This window comes from Phalaenopsis equestris, unplaced genomic scaffold (assembly GCF_001263595.1).
Source record: "Phalaenopsis equestris unplaced genomic scaffold, ASM126359v1 Scaffold000297, whole genome shotgun sequence".
NCBI classification, from domain to species: Eukaryota; Viridiplantae; Streptophyta; class Magnoliopsida; order Asparagales; family Orchidaceae; genus Phalaenopsis; species Phalaenopsis equestris.
Genome location: NW_018164739.1, coordinates 2,394,226 through 2,410,690, shown reverse-complemented (window position 1 = coordinate 2,410,690; position 16,465 = coordinate 2,394,226). Strand labels below are relative to the sequence as shown.

The following is a 16,465-nucleotide window of genomic DNA, read 5'->3' as shown; positions in this document are numbered from 1 at the left end:
TTTACTTCCACATGCCATGCTACCATTTGTGAATATGAAGTGATTGAAAGAGCAAACATCAAAGCTAAGAAAGTAATTGGATGAGGGATGGGAGGAGGGCAAAGTAACAAGCTCTATCAAACCTCTCCATACCAAGGCTAGCCGAAACATCTCCCACCTTTCTTCCCTTCCTTATTTTTTATTTTTATTTTTTTTAAAGAAACAAAATAAACCAACTTAATGTCCCAATCCAAGCAACACATCATATTTTAACATGCATAAAACTATGCCTTAGAGTTAGGAAACAGGAGAAGATCATACCCGTGCACATGCACCTCATAAAGATGCAAACCCTCAAATCCACCAAGTGGAACACGTTAAGCCCAAAGAAGCTTTCACATGCTTTAAAAGAGCAAAGAAGTATTTTTAGATGCCATCGGAAACGTTGCAAATCAGAGGAAGGAAGATAAATACCTCTTAATGCTGACTTAAAGGAAAAAAAAGTAAGACATGCCTCCCAAAGAAATCCTCTTCCCAAAAGCTTCAAGAAGTAGCAACCAACAAATCCTTTAAACTCCCAGCACACAAAAAAAACTAGCCAAGAAGAAATTTCAACAGGTCTTTCCTCCTAAAAGCTTCGAGAAATAGCCACCAACGAATGCTCCACACTCTCAGCGCACGAAAACGTAGGTTTGAAAGGATTTTGACAGAATTTTCTTTTCTAAAAGCTTCAAACAGTGAAAACATAACCTCCCCTTCACTCTCAAAATTTTCAACAATCCAACACAGAGAATCTAAGAAGATTTTTATGGGCAGAGAAGAGGGGGGAAGAATCAGCCACCTACCAGCCTCATTGGTAGTCAAATCAGGTAAAGGGAGAAGAGGAGAAGCACTTAAGGCAGGAGGAAATGCAGCCTAGGGCAGAGGAAGAGTCGGTTAGGTGGAATTTCTCCGTTGGAAAGCCGCTCGGTCGAGCGAAGCTTGAGGAGGCGAGCCGCGTGGCCGCGGGCGCGAATGGCAGAGGAGACGCGGGAGGGGAAGACTCGGTAGGCGAGCCATGGCTGCGATCGAGCCGTGCCTGGGAAATGAGTCGCGGGATCTAGAGCACGCCCGAACGACTCTCGGTCGAGGCAGAGGAATGTTGCGTGTGCGATTGGAGGAAAGCCGTGTGTGGGACAGGTCAAATAGGATTTAGGGTTATAAATTAGTTTATAATTAATGATATAATTATAAAAATACCAAATATTTGAAAAATAAAATTTGATCTGCCCCTTTTATTCGTGTGTCATAGAATATCAAAAATAAATGTCTTCTTTGGGTAATTATGATGTTCTGGACGCACTGGCGCGGTCCGTTTTGCCACCGGAAGTCGTTTTGATGAATTCATTGACTTGCGTGTAAATTTTCTCGTATCGGAATTTCCTACTAAAAATGGTGTCTCGAACTCGTTGGTGCAATCCATTTTGTCGTCAGAGGTCGTCCGGAGAAGTTTACATTTTCACCAATCTTTTAGGCTTAATTGAAGTCCGATCTTGTGTAATTTAGTGAATTTTGTGCATTTTGTGTGTATGTGACGATAAAGTCATGAAATGATTTTCCTAAGGCTCGAGATCCTATTAGAAACTTCTCCCTGAGTCTCTGCACAATAGTCCTTAATCGGTCGTCCATAAGACGATGGTTGTGAGACCATAAATGCTAGACATCACAGGAAAATAGGAAGTGGTTGGAATTTCTAAAAAGGGTAGGTCCAGTTCTAGTTTTCTAAGATGGTCAATAGGTACTCCTAAAGCTAGATCCTAGGATCCTAAGAAAAAGGAGTAGTGACCTCAAAATGAGGTCAACAACCATCTGAGTTGAACTTGATGCTAAAAATCATTCGACATCTCATTGTTTCCTTACTCTGAGGAATATTTATGACGTCATGTATGGACCCGCCGAAGGACATTCATCTCCTCCATTACTGTAACTTTCTAGATCAGATGCCCTAGTGCAACCTCAATAGTTGATGGGATTTAATGAACCGTCAAGGCGGTAGCAAATGCTCTATAGGTCGGCGATAAACTGCGGAAAGAGAAATATTTTGTTATGGAATAGAGAGCATATATAATTGCATATGACGATTTGGTTGAAGGGGTGGAAGTACCGAGCATGACAAATCTTCGGCTCTCTTCGCGGTAGATCTCGGTGAAAGCAGCACGAGCGGAAGGAGGATCTTGTCCAACATTACGGCCCCGGACTTCGTCAAGGTCTTTGTCGACGTCTTCCAGGAATTGTAACATAAAATCATTTTCTACAATTTTCTGAAAGAAAGAAAGATCGGTCAAAGAGTTCCAAGCGTAGTCGTATTTACTGGTCACATTCCATTTATAGTGCAACCAGGTCATTGTAGTACCTGGTCACGGTTCTTGATCATTGTTTTGCCTCTCGGATCTTCTTAGACGCCTCATAGAATTGGTTAGGTGTTTCCTACATTGGAGTAGGTATCACAGATTGTCGTCCAGAGGGCACTAGCGGAAAGAATAAACATATATGAACGACCAATTGACGACTCCATGGAGTTGATCAGCCACAAAATGACTATGGAGTTCTCCATTTCCCAACTTCATATGTCGGGTAAGTCTTTGGAGGTTGCCTATGAGATGGTCAAATTTTCCACGTCTTTTGATGAATAAGGGCACCATTTGGGACCAGTGGAGAAAGTTAATATCGTTTAGTTTGTGAGTTGTGATCGAGAAGTTCATGTTGATTTCTATTCCTTTAGTCTACGTGGGAACGGAGGTTTGAGTCGAACCTTCGGTGGAATCAAGAATGCTATCTGAGGATTGCTCGGTGTTGGAGGAGTTTGCAATGATTTTGACTGAGCCAAAAAAAATTGGTTGAGATTCGAGACATTGTCGGATTTCAGCAATAGATCATCGACTGTCGGATAAAAAAAACAGGTAATCCGGACAATTGCAGGAGAGACTATCCGTCGGAGAAAAACTGAAGGGAGGACCCACAGGACAGTTGGCATGAGACTCTATACTTGTAGGGAGGAGGCTAGCAGTTGCCAAGGAGACCGACGTCTGCAGGGAGCAATAGGGGAGGGCTGGCGGATGCAAACTTCAGCTGGAAGGGCCAACAAATAGTAGTTCCTGTAGAGACCGTACAGGGAAAGTTGGCGGTGGCTGAGATCTCGGGTTAGATTCCGGCTCTTATACCATGTTGAAATATTTGAGTAGAGCAACAGATCTCACTGATAGAAAGAGGGGTATATAAAGCCTATTAAAAGGGACACTCATAAGTGACGAAAAAAAAACAAAAATAAAGGGAAATAGCGAAGAAATAAAAACATAATAAAGGAAAATAAGAAAGCAAATAACAACAAATAAAAAAAAATCTGCATATTAATCATGCCTGGGGATACCCGTTATTATTTTAATATTCCAATAGTTTCCATTGCTGATAAATAACTTGCTCTGAATTTATTGGTGCTTGGTAAACAATGTCCTTATTCCTTGTATTTCGTGTTTACGCGCATAGCTGCATTAATATATTGAGTAGCACTGCTATTTTGCATTTTGACCTAAGATTAGCATTTATTATCTTGGCTGGATTTAGATTTTCTTAAATTGAATATATTCTTATGAGTATTAATTCCGCAGAACAACCTAGAAGACCTATACAGCCTTCTTCGATTCTTACACGTAGAGCCTTGGGGAAATTGGGCTTTGTAAGTTCTCAATGGTTTGTTCTCTTTAAAAGGCTGTATTTACTGATATTCTTTATATCAAGATGCTTTCATTATTTCAATTATTTCAATTATTTCTCTTTGTTGGTAATTCTCTTTGTTGGTAATATATATATATATATTGCATTGACAAGTGCAAGCCATATGCTTACAAAAATGTGAAGGTAAATTCATTGATTGCGTTTGTTCCGAAATTTGTCTACAGTTGAATGTATTGACATTGGAGCGAAGTGATAATTTTTCTTTAAAATGCTAAAATTTAATCCAAGTGCCAAATCCAAGATATATGAACATCATCTATTTAAATCATGCATTCATGATAAACTCTAGCTGTATGGATTAATAACCATACTTAATTTCTTATGCCACAATTTTAAAATATGTTACATATCTAACGAATGAAGCATAGCATTGTCAATGTTGGGGCTTAGGCCCAACTTTCATTTAAAAGGTTGCCTGCTAGAGGCCTTTAATCTTGGACTCTGCCTTTTATTTGCTATGCCAAAATAGGTACGTCTCAGTTTTTTTCTTTCTTATTGTTTTTTTCATCTTGAATTATTCATTTTGGGTGTGCTTCGCTTGAAAAGACAAAGTTGTAAAATAGGCACATGATCACTTCTCCTTCCATGTAGCTCGAGTCATTTCTGAAGTTCATCCTGAGCTATTTAATTTTGTAACCATGCTGTTTTAAGTCTATTGTCTTTTCCCCCTATCTATTTTGTATTTTTCTTTTGGAAGATTTACATATATACCTCATACCACTCAATTCTTATATAGTTACATATCTAACACCTAAACTTCAATTTCTACATATATGCCACCTTACCTATGCATTACAATTTTAAAAGTTAAAATAGTGGTATTTTTTTATGTGATGTGAAAGAATTCGGTGGTGTAAACATAAACAAATAAAATTTAAGTGCCCTTTTTTCATTGTCTTTTTTTTTCTGACATTTTTTGCTTGACTGAATTTTCTCTTTGTATTCTCTATTATAAAATCTTGTTGACTTACATGTTCGAAAGTCCTATGAAACCTTCTTACCTATCAATTATTGAAGGTGGAATAAGCTTATTCAAAAGCCTTATGAGGCAGGTGATGAATGTGGCTTAAAGCTGGTGCAAACCTTACTGAGGCCTATAATGCTAAGAAGAACTAAACTGAGCACAGATAGAGATGGCAGGTTAGATAACTGAACATATTGCTTTCTTGATCTTATCGGTTTGCATCCCTTAAATTTCACATTTATGCAGGCCAATTATTATTCTTCCACCGGCAGATATTGGGGTAATTTATTGTGAGTTGGCAGAATCTGAGAAGGACTTCTATGAGGCATTGTTTAGAAGATCCAAAGTAATTATATCAATATTTATTGGAGTGAAGTGTTAAAATAGTCCTGTGACTGTTTATATGGGTCATTTTAATCCATGAGTTTATGAAAGTGTTAAATTAATCTCCAGACTCTTTAAATTGAGGCTGAAATAGGTCTATTGTTGGGACTATTTTAGCACTTATTAAAAGAGTATGGAGGCTAAATTAGCACTTTTATCAACTCAGGGACTAAAATGACCCTTATAAAGTGTCAGGGGACTATTTTGATATTTTTCTCATCTTTGTTGATAATTTTTATAAATTACATAGAATTCAACTCAGATTTAGCCTTCCAGGTGAAATTTGATCAATTTGTTGAGCAAGGACGAGTTCTTCACAATTATGCCTCAATTTTAGAGTTGCTATTACGTCTTCGCCAGTGTTGTGATCATCCGTTTCTTGTGATGAGGTTTGTTTGTCTTTACTAGTTTTGATTGGTTATCTTCTGAAAGCAGTATCAACATGAACCATGATAATGATCCGGACATTCTTATGTTCTTAATAATAGTAGATAGCTATCACTTTGACAACAGAATTGTGAAGCATGGGCCTTAAGTTTTATTTTTTAACCTTTTTTTTTTCGGATAAACTTGCCAAGAGAATGGCCACAGTTTTTCCTGCAAGTACAATCTTATGTTGACACTCATAAGGGTGCTGTAACATGTGCTTTTGCAGAAGAACTCTCAGAACCTCATTTATTTATTTATTTATTTTTATCTTCTTTTTAAATGGAGTGCCAATGATATTGCCAATGGAATGTTTTTTCAGTATTAACCATGTACATTTGGATACTTCATGAATATTTCTTGGGTGAGGTAAATGGGAATTGTTGAATTGTTTTTAAAAGATAGTATGATTTTATGTAAATGTGTAGTCTTATTTACTCATAGGCATTTTTTGTAACCTGTTTCATATCTAGAGGTGTGATAAACCGGCTACTTTGTACATGTGATATACTAGGAACAGTGAAGTAATCTGCTCCAATGCTATAGTGGAGGCGAGAATAATTTTATTTGCTTGATAAAAAAAATTCAAGAGGATACAATTTATATAACAAAATTTGAATTTTGTTAAAATGAAAAGAAATTATATTGGCAAAATTTTGATAGTCTTCCATGGAAAGTAATGCTCTAACTAGATTGAAATACTAAATCATGGATTGCCTAAATGTTAGCAATATCACTAGTTCTTTGTGCCTTCTCGAGGTTGGGTTTGCAGCATGCTTGTTTTTTCTTTTGAAGAACAAGGCTCATTTACCATATTTATTATTAAAACTTATAACTTATTTTAAAAATAAATATTGTTGTGCTGATTGAAATTTTATTCACATTATGCCTTAAAACACAATCAATATGTAAACACACACACACACACACACACACAATATGCATCAGTGTTTTCAAAATTGGCTATTGATATTCATATTAGGTTGAAACACTATTCGGAAATATGAAATTAAAGCAGCAGATTTTGCTAAACTTTGAAGTGGGATGAAGACTGCTTCATGCAAAAGAATGTGATTGGTTTTGGGTGTGCAACTTGTAAGAGCTATGTGAACCCAGATGAATTAAAATATGATGACTATAGTTTATTAGGTGTGATATTGCTTTTATTAAGGACACTAAAGAAAATAGATTGATTTATTATATACCATGGAGAGAAGCAGCATTTTGTTAGGCAGAGGACTATAAATTTCATATAGAGTTGGATTTCAACAAAATCTTTTCGAATATCCAAATCCTATGCATGTGTGATACCATAGTTAACTTGAATCACAATAGGAAAAATAAATGCTATTGTTAAAAGCAAATAGACGGTTACAACCAAAACACACTTAGAAGGAATTGCAACGAAACAAGACACAAACTCACCCTAGAGCTCAATCTACAGGTGATGGGGGTCGGAAGTAACTTCACTGTGGCACAAAGAACCCAAATTATAGTTTATTAGGTGTGATATTGTTCCTAATAAGGATGCTAAACAAAATAGATTGATTTATTATATACCATGGAGAGAAGCAACATTTTGTTTGCAAAGGATTTTAAATTGCATATAAACTGGATTTCAACAATTGTTTTTGAATATCCAAATCCCATGTATGTGTGAAACCAGAGTTAACCCAAACAACTATAAGAAAAATAATTGTTATTACTGAAAACAAATAGATAGTTACAACCAAACACACTTGGAAGAGAAATCACAACCAAACAAGACAAAACTCACATTAGGGCTCGATTGAAAGGTGGTGGAGGTTGGCTAGTGGTTGGGTATTGGTGTTAGATGGCTGAATGGTCTCTAGGTTGTCCTGGAACTACAGTGGGAGCCAAGGGGTGGGTTGGGAAAGTGAAATGCTGCAAAGGGGAAGCGTTGTGAATTGCAAGACGGTAAGAGGAATGCTGTCCTAGGGCTGCGACAGTGAGGGGGATGACAGAAATGAATGAAATAGGTGGTTGGGTGGTGGGACTGCAGGAAAAAGAAAAGAAGGTTGCTGCCCTGAGCGGCTGCAACAAGTATGGAGTGCTGGACAGCGGTCGAAATAGAGATGCGAGGGAGGAAAAAAGGGTGGCGGTGAAGTTTGAGGGCTGGGTCTGGGAGGCAGCGAAGAGTCGGGAGGGGAAGGCAATGTTGGCTGCTGGAAGGTTGCGGGGGAGTTGGGTATGGATAGATACTCCCTCGGTAACGAGCTGTGGCCGGAGCACCGCTCGATCCCTTAAAAAGAGATCACCACCTCGAACGAGTTACAGCGAAAACACATTTTCGCCTTCAGATACAACCCTAGAAGAGGAAGCCCTGGATGTCGGCGATTGTCCTGACAAAAAATATCATAAAAACTGTTTTCAAACCGTAATATAACATATATATGTATGTACATATATATATATATATATATAGCATAAGAAAGGAAAACAACTGTTTCGGTGACCCGTCTCCTGTCTTGCGGGATATTGAATCCCGTGGTACTGTAGTAGTTACAATACCACTAAAATTCTATGGGAAAGATCCTGTGTCGATTTGTAAATTGCTAATGAATTTTGAAAGATTAAAATATCTTACTTGAGTGTAGTTGGCATGAGGTTTTAATGATTTCATAATTTTTTTTCTGCCGTTCATGACAACTTTCAGTAATTTTTACTCTAGTCTCATTTAAATTCATTAGTTATTCAAGGCTTTTGTATAAGTTCTTTATACATTCATGTAAATTCGTGATTATCAACTGTACTGCTAATTAAATTTGATGTATAAGCAGCCGCGGCGATACGAAAGACTTTGCAGATCTTAACAAGCTTGCAAGGCGTTTCCTTAAAGGAAGTAAGGGAGCTGTTGGATCAGATTCTAATGTTGCCCCTTCAAAGGCATATATAATGGAGGTTATGGAAGAGTTGCGGAAAGGTGAAGAAGGCGAGTGCCCAATCTGCCTTGAAGCATTCGAAGATGCTGTGCTGACCCCATGTGCTCATCGCTTATGTCGGGAGTGTCTCCTTGCTAGCTGGCGGAGTAATACATCGGGCCTGTGCCCTGTTTGTCGGTATCTTTCTTTTTCTATTCTATTTTTGGTCATCTAAATAGATACCATACAATTCTTATATATTTACATATCTAACACCTAAACACCTAAACATTACATATCTAACACCTAAACATTCATATTTACTTGCATATCACTCAAATCTTTAACATCACATCAAAAATACCACCTTTATTATCTTTATAAAAGTGAACTACACCTTTTCATGCACAGTTTTATAATACCAATGTGTTATACGTGTAAATATCAAACTTTGGGTGTTAGATATGTAAATACACCTTTTTAGGAATGGCTTGGTCAATAACATGTATTATCCTGATAGACTTATTTTCATGACAGCAAAATATAACTGGTTATCTTGTTTTATTTTTCAGGACAACTGTTAACAAACAGGACCTCATAACTGCTCCCACTGACTCTCGTTTTCAAATTGACGTTGAGAAGAACTGGGTAGAGTCGTCAAAAGTTTCTGCCCTTCTCCACGAACTGGAGAAACTTAGAGGCACTGGTTCTAAAAGTATTGTCTTTAGCCAATGGACAGCTTTTTTGGATCTCCTGCAGGTCCCACTATCAAGGTAATACAAATTCTTACAAGATTTAAGCTTTTCTCTTAGTTCCTAAACGAAGCTTAGCATGATAATTGTTCTTTAGGATGACGTTTTTCTAGCATTTTGGTATAGATAAGCCGTTTATCTTTTTTAGGAGAGCGTTTATCTTTTTGTCATTTTATACGCAATACTTTCATTTGATCTCAAGTTTTGTTAATATCTTTCTGGTTTTCAATTTCTTTTCTCTTAGAAATTTCAGATGGGCGTTCTGCAGCATACATATTTCTGTGAGGCCTTGCTTGGATTGAAGTAAAACAAAAGAAATAAATGAAATAATTATAATCTATGGGTTATTGTGAATCGGCAGTCATTGATTTAAGCTTTTCAATTAATTTTTCATTTGTCTTCACTAATTTCTAGCATGAAACAGTCTGAAGTTCCTCTTATATTCCCCGGTGTCTTTTTTGCCAGAACACGTCAAAATTTTGATATGAGTAGGCTGTATATTCAATGCCTTTCTTCATACCAGAGGATCCCTTATACAGTGGAGTGGAAAGGAAGTGGGATTTTCATCTGAAAATTACCTCATGGTTTCTGTACAAGCCATGTCATCTAAATAAAAAATAAAACCTACAGGGTAACTAAGAAATATAAAACAAATATTGTCTGGTGTTTAGAATGAAGCCTAATCTGTAACCGGTTCAATGATATTTATTTTGATATAAAAATCTAATGCCATGAATTGCAAATTATAATTTGCATGTTCGAGCTTTTGCTTGTTATTTGTGCTCCTTTCCTTAAGATGCTATTGTTAATAACATGCTTTAAATATGCAATAACTTATTACAAATACGACAATCGGCTTCTTATTTATTTCAAATGGCAGAAACAACATAACATTTGCTCGCTTGGATGGAACTTTAAATCAACAACAAAGAGAAAAAGTGATCAGTCAGTTTACAGAGGAGAAAAACATTTTGGTATTTCATCTGGAATCCAATATACAGTAGCTTCTATAGTTCGCTATGAGTTATAATTAAGTCTCAGTTACCAGTGTAATTTTTGCTGTAGGTATTGTTAATGTCGTTGAAGGCTGGCGGTGTTGGAATAAATCTTACTGCTGCATGCAATGCCTTTCTCTTGGTATTTGCTGATCCCATGTATTTTCTATGTGTTAGACGAGATGTACTGTTTTTCCAGGAGTTGCTGCATTAAAACCATGGGTGAAATAAATGGTTTTTTCATGATAAATGGTTTTTCATGCAACATATATATATATATATATATATATATTTTAATCCTATTATTTTGTATGCAGAAATGCCGTTATTTCTGGATTGAAAAGTTGCGTTAATGATGAAACATATCCATTTCACTTTAGTTTTATTTTTCTTCTGGTGGCATAGTTTGCTGTTTTGTTTTTATTTGAATTCACTGAGCTTCATGCGAAGGTGCATGAATCCAACTTCCTGAGAATTTCAGTTGCTAGGCATAGCTATAGATCTATCTTTAAAATTTTAATCCCTAGGATTTAAACACGGGAATGCTATTCTTGAATAGGATTTATTTTTATCGAAAGCTTTTAGTGCTGACTGGCAGGATTTTCTATCCTTCGCCCTTGCAGATGAAATAGAGAAAGAAATGAAAAGTTCTGGAGGAGCTTTGTGTTGAGAAAATAAGGGCGAAGAAAAATAGTAATCGACACAATCCAGAAGAACACAGAGATTTAACGAGGTTCGGCAAAGATGCCTACATCCTCGGGAGCAGAGCGGTGACCTTCTTTTCAATATTCAGAAAAGAATACATAATACAAAATTCAACTCTCTCAAAGACCTAGGATTACAAACAGGTCTATTTATAATCCTAGAGTAAGCCCTACAGTATAATATGTAATTCCCAAATTACCCCTGTACCGTATAGCGGGGCGTTGACCCAGCATCCCCATCCCACATAACGTAACTTCCCGATTTGGACAGATTCTTTCGCTCCGCTCTGCTCCGCTTCGTTCTAGCGTCTGTCCCTATATGGTATATGAGTCATACCATAACACAGTCCCATACCTTCCCCTTCCAATCACATACTTTTCGCTCAATCCTTCCATTGCTCGCATTATATATTCAAATGTGAGGTCTTCAGGCAAATTCGCTACGAAATTTGCACGACGATTTGATGCCATATAAGAGCAATAGCTCAATCTGAAGCAATTGGCAGCACAAACTACAGCTAGTAGCAAAAACAGGCCAAGAAATACCATGAACAAAACCAAAAAATTAGTTATGTTTCCCGTGTTTCATTGCTTTCTGGCAGTAATTCCCATCATTACTCTGTATGCACAATGCAGGGTTCCCCATAAATAACTCAGGTGATGATGCTGCATATTTAACCCAACTGGCAGGAAGTATGCCCGATAATTTATTAAAAGACACGTTAACAAAAGAAAGAGACACAATGTTGGTCAACCCAGAAGGTATATGATCTGTTAGAGAATTTCCTGAAAGATCTAGAATCTCAAGCTTATCAAGCTTACTGAGACTGCTGGGAATCTCACCTGTCAGCCTATTGTTGCTGAGATTCAAAGCTACAGTGATATACTGAAGATTTCCTTCCTGCGACAAATCTACGAACTCCGCTGCAACTGCACATGCCGCAACTCTTGCGACAGATCTACGAACTCCGCTGCAACTACACATGCCGCAATTCCTGCGACAGAGCTGCGAACTCCGCTGGTCGAACATCACCAAACTCTTCTGTTCGCAAATGCTCCTGTTCGCAGTAACTGCACATAAACTTATGTTCACTAACTCCACCTCGCCTGATGCCGCAAAGGTTTATGAACTGTCGCGATGCCAATCTGCGAACTCCGCTGCAACTGCACATGCCGCAACTCCTGCGACAAATCTGCGAACTCCGCTGCAACTGAACATGCCGGAACTCCTGCGACAAAACTGCGAACTCCGCTGCAACTGCACATGACGCAACTCCTGTGACAAATCTGCGAACTCCGCTGCAACTGCACATGCCGCAACTCCTGCGACAAACCTGCGAACTCCGCTGCAACTGCACATGCCGAAACTCCTGCGACAAACCTGCGAACTCCGCTGCAACTGCACATGTCGCAACTCCTGCGACAAACCTGCGAACTCCGCTGGTCGAACACCACCAAACTCCTCTGTTTGCAAACGCTCCTGTTCGCGGTAACTGCACACGAACTCCTGTTCGCAAACTCCACCTCGCATAATGCCACGAAGGTTCATGAACTGTCGCGCCTCAAAATTGCGACGTCGCCTCTACCGCTAACTCCCCGAAGCATAACTCACCGAACTGTCGTAGCTCTTTATCCGAACTGCTTCGCACCTGTTCGTTCCCGCGAGACCTTTTGCCTTGCGAACAATTTTGATCCTGCAACAAAAATTTTTCTGCAAAAAAAATCTTCTGCAAAAAACCTTTCAAAATCTATCAGCTAAGCAACAAATTTCTTCTCCGCCTCCAAGAAAAGAAATAAATATTTTCTTTATTTCTTTTCTTTGTCTAGCAAAAGAAATCCTTAATTAAATTTGCTTAATTTGAAAAATTTTCTTTAATTTTTCTTCATTTCCGCGGGCTAAGGGAAAAGAAAATAAAAAAAAATATTAATGCAGCTTTCCTTTTTCTCCAACAAGGAATATTCTTCCATTAAGCAGCCACCAAGCAATGGAATATTCTTCCTTCTCTCTCCGCAAGCCAGTCAGCAATGGAAAAGTTCCGAATTTCTTTTTTCGGCCGAGCTAAGAAAGGCAACGCAGCGCCTCCGTCTCCCGATCGCGCCTCCTGCGAACCGCTCGAGCCGCGTCCGCCCAAGCCGCGAATAAGAGCTGCTCTCAATCGCGAAATCCTCTGTCTCCGTTCTTCGAACTTCCGCCTGTTCGTGTCGCGAGAACAGATATCCCTTGCCTGCGCCGAGCCTCTTCCGCGGGAACTCCTTCTCGCCTTCACGAACTCTCGGCGAAATCGCCAAACTTGCCCCTTCGCGAACTACTCCTCCCTTGCCTGCTCTTCCTCCATCGATGAATCCTCCTTCGTCCCTGCGCCGATCTCTTCTCCGTCCTTGAACCTGGCTCTGATACCACTTGTTGAGAAAATAAGGGCGAAGAAAAATAGTAATCGACACAATCCAGAAGAACACAGAGATTTAACGAGGTTCGGCAAAGATGCCTACATCCTCGGGAGCAGAGCGGTGACCTTCTTTTCAATATTCAGAAAAGAATACAGAATACAAAATTCAACTCTCTCAAAGACCTAGGATTACAAACAGGTCTATTTATAATCCTAGAGTAAGTCCTACAGTACAATATGTAATTCCCAAATTACCCCTGTACCGTATAGCGGGGCGTTGACCCAGCATCCCCAACCCACATAATGTAACTTCCCAATTTGGACAGATTCTTTCGCTCCGCTCCGCTCCGCTCCGCTTCGATCCAGCGTCTGTCCCGATATGGTATATGAGCCATACCATAACAAATCTCCTTTTGTTTTGCAGTGTTGCAAACAGAGGAATACAACCACCAAAGATATATGAGTCATACCATAACAGTCATACCTAATACTTTGAAATGAAAAATTAGTAAAGGCCGACTAAATTTACTTTATAATTAGAAAACATGGAATCTTTCAAATGGATTTTGCAAGTGCACACTATTTTGTAATGTGCAAAACAGATTTTTACGGAAGAACAACTTAATTGTGAACTACTTTGATATGAAAGGTATTTACATGTGGGATTCCATGCTTCTGCGCACTTTGGTGGTTGTATTTCTTCAACCTTTTATATTTCTATTAGTTTAAACTTTCAGGACGCATGTTTCTGAGTTTCAGTGGCTGTTTTCTTCTTGATTTTTGTACTCCATGTGTCTATTACCTCAGTATTGCAGTTATTATTTAATAAATTCATGATATTTATGTTTTTTACCCGGGAGGAGGGGCGGTAGCACACTATTATTATGTTTTTACATATCTCACATCTAGACTTTCGTATTTGCATACATAAAAATTTGATGCTTTAAACATAGTCATGAAAAGGTGTATATTTTAAGTTTCAAAAGTAATAACAGCGTTATTTTTGGTGTGTGATATTAAAAATTTTGATACTTTAAACCTATCATGAAAGACTTATTTCACTTAAAAAGTGATAATAGTGTTATTTTTTAATGTGATATTAAAAATTGAGCGTTATGCATGTAAATATGAATGTTTAGGTGTGAAATATGTAAATGCATAAGAATTGTGTGCTATGTAGGTAAATGCCCCCCTTTTTCGGTCATCTATCAAGCTTTTCTAATTTATTGGAGTAAATATAAATCCATTCTATGAAGCTAAAGGTAATGCTTAATCCTTAAAAATCTATAATTTGAGCATTTGATTGAGAGCGTTTACTTAATATATCAGGATCCCTGGTGGAATCCAGCTGTTGAAGAGCAAGCCGTCATGCGTATTCATCGGATCGGTCAAACTAAACCTGTATCAATCAAAAGGTTCATTGTGAAGGTACCAATATCATACTTTCTTCTAACCTGCTCCGTTCATTTAAATATGGGTCATTTACATAATTACAATCTACTTCCTCTGTATTTACATATCCAACACCTAAACTGCTTTTAACATTTATACCACTCAAAGCTTTCATATCACATAAAAAAATCCCACCATTTTAACTTTCAGAAAGTGAAATATAACTTTTAATGCATAGGCAAGATGGCATGTAATTAAAAATTGAAGTGTAGATGTTAGATATGTAAATACACAGGAATCTAGTGGCTTGCTTGTAAATCCTCCAAAAAATTCGAAAAAAATTTCTCCTAAAAGGTTAGAATAACTGAGAAAAATATCCACTCCGCATGAGATCACCTCTCCGATGTACAGGGAACTGTTGAGGAAAGAATGGAAGCTGTGCAGGCAAGGAAGCAGAGGATGATATCTGGAGCACTTACAGATCAGGAAGTACGAACTGCGAGAATAGAGGAACTGAAGATGCTCTTCACCTGAACTTTTGTGCAATTTTAAGAAGAATATGCCTGCTTCTAGAAAATGGTTCATGGAGGTATTTGGCCACTATGCTCTGCTTCCATTTTATTTCTGAGGGAATGAAAGATTATCCCCATTATTAGATTTCTCAGCACGCACTGAAGTTTCGAGCTTGATCCATATGCATGAGGTTGGGATTATCCCAGCTCGGATTTTGGTTCAGGATGGGGCTCTACTCACTATATCGGCAACATGCAGTGAGTTTATTGCATTGTTCCGTATCTTTTGAATGAATATTAGTTTTGTTGGCAGCTGCTGTGTATTATTTTTGATGTGTAGACAGCCGTAATTTGAGGCCTTAGCTCTTCTTTTTCTTCAAAGAGGTATGTTGTTTCAACTTCTTGTATTTATTGCAATTATTATTATTTTATTTTTTTTAGTTAAATGATTAGAGATTCCAAGAAAGAAAGGGTTTTTAGCTTATTCATGCATAAAAAGGTGTATAACTTATTAAAAGTAAAATAGTGTTAGTTTGATGTGATATGAAAGATTTGGGAGGTATCAATGTAAAAAAGTAAGGCTTAGGTGGTGGATATGTAAATAGATAAGAATTGGGTATTATTTATGTGAATGAACCACTTAAAAATATTAATAAATTCATGAATAATAGTTCTAAGGTATCGTCTGTACCTTCCACTATTACTGAGAAACAGAAATATCAATAATTGTTTCATGAGTTTATGTGATGTTTAAGTAAAATTTTAGTAAAAATAATTGTAGAATATTTCGAAAATTAAGCACATAATTTAAAGACATGTGAGGGATAAGGAAGGATTAGGAAAATGTATAACATAATAATTTTTAACTAAATAAGGATGTAGTTTAACTAAAAATTGTAAGGCCTTGGTTAATATCTTTAGTTAAGGCTAAGCCCAAAATTGTTATGATGGATGTTTAACTTGGGGGATTTACATACGTACAACTCATCGCCCCCATGTATTTACATATCTAATACCTAAATTTTACTTTTTACATGCATGCCACCTTTTCTATGCATGAAAATATGCATTTCATTTTTCAGAAGAATGGTGGGTTTTTTGATGTGATATGAAGGATTTTGCCATTTGATCGGTTTAAGTATAAAAAAGGTTTAACTATTGGATATGCAAATACATAGAGATCAGGTGGTATGTATGAAAATGCCCGTTTAAAAAAGACAATTCTTCCTTACTTTTGTTGATTGTTTGGAGGTTAAGTATTTGTGGCGTAAGTAATGATATTTTGAAAATTTTCTTCTTTATTTGCTATTTCCACCA

The 16,465-nt window shown here is 37.5% G+C and overlaps 1 protein-coding gene across 1 annotated transcript in view; it reads left to right on the top strand.

The window, feature by feature from the left end:
- The window catches only part of LOC110025345 (putative SWI/SNF-related matrix-associated actin-dependent regulator of chromatin subfamily A member 3-like 2), a 33,235-nt gene extending 17,732 nt beyond the window's left edge, over positions 1-15,503 (top strand). The window contains exons 11-20 of the mRNA XM_020725782.1: positions 3,624-3,691; positions 4,768-4,890; positions 4,961-5,060; positions 5,375-5,487; positions 8,326-8,604; positions 8,979-9,179; positions 10,039-10,132; positions 10,224-10,295; positions 14,574-14,672; positions 15,048-15,503. Of these exons, the coding sequence (XP_020581441.1) occupies positions 3,624-3,691; positions 4,768-4,890; positions 4,961-5,060; positions 5,375-5,487; positions 8,326-8,604; positions 8,979-9,179; positions 10,039-10,132; positions 10,224-10,295; positions 14,574-14,672; positions 15,048-15,170 (1,272 nt within the window). The 3' untranslated portion in view covers positions 15,171-15,503. The remainder of the gene's footprint in view (positions 1-3,623; positions 3,692-4,767; positions 4,891-4,960; positions 5,061-5,374; positions 5,488-8,325; positions 8,605-8,978; positions 9,180-10,038; positions 10,133-10,223; positions 10,296-14,573; positions 14,673-15,047) is intronic.
- The last annotated feature ends 962 nt before the right edge of the window (positions 15,504-16,465 follow it).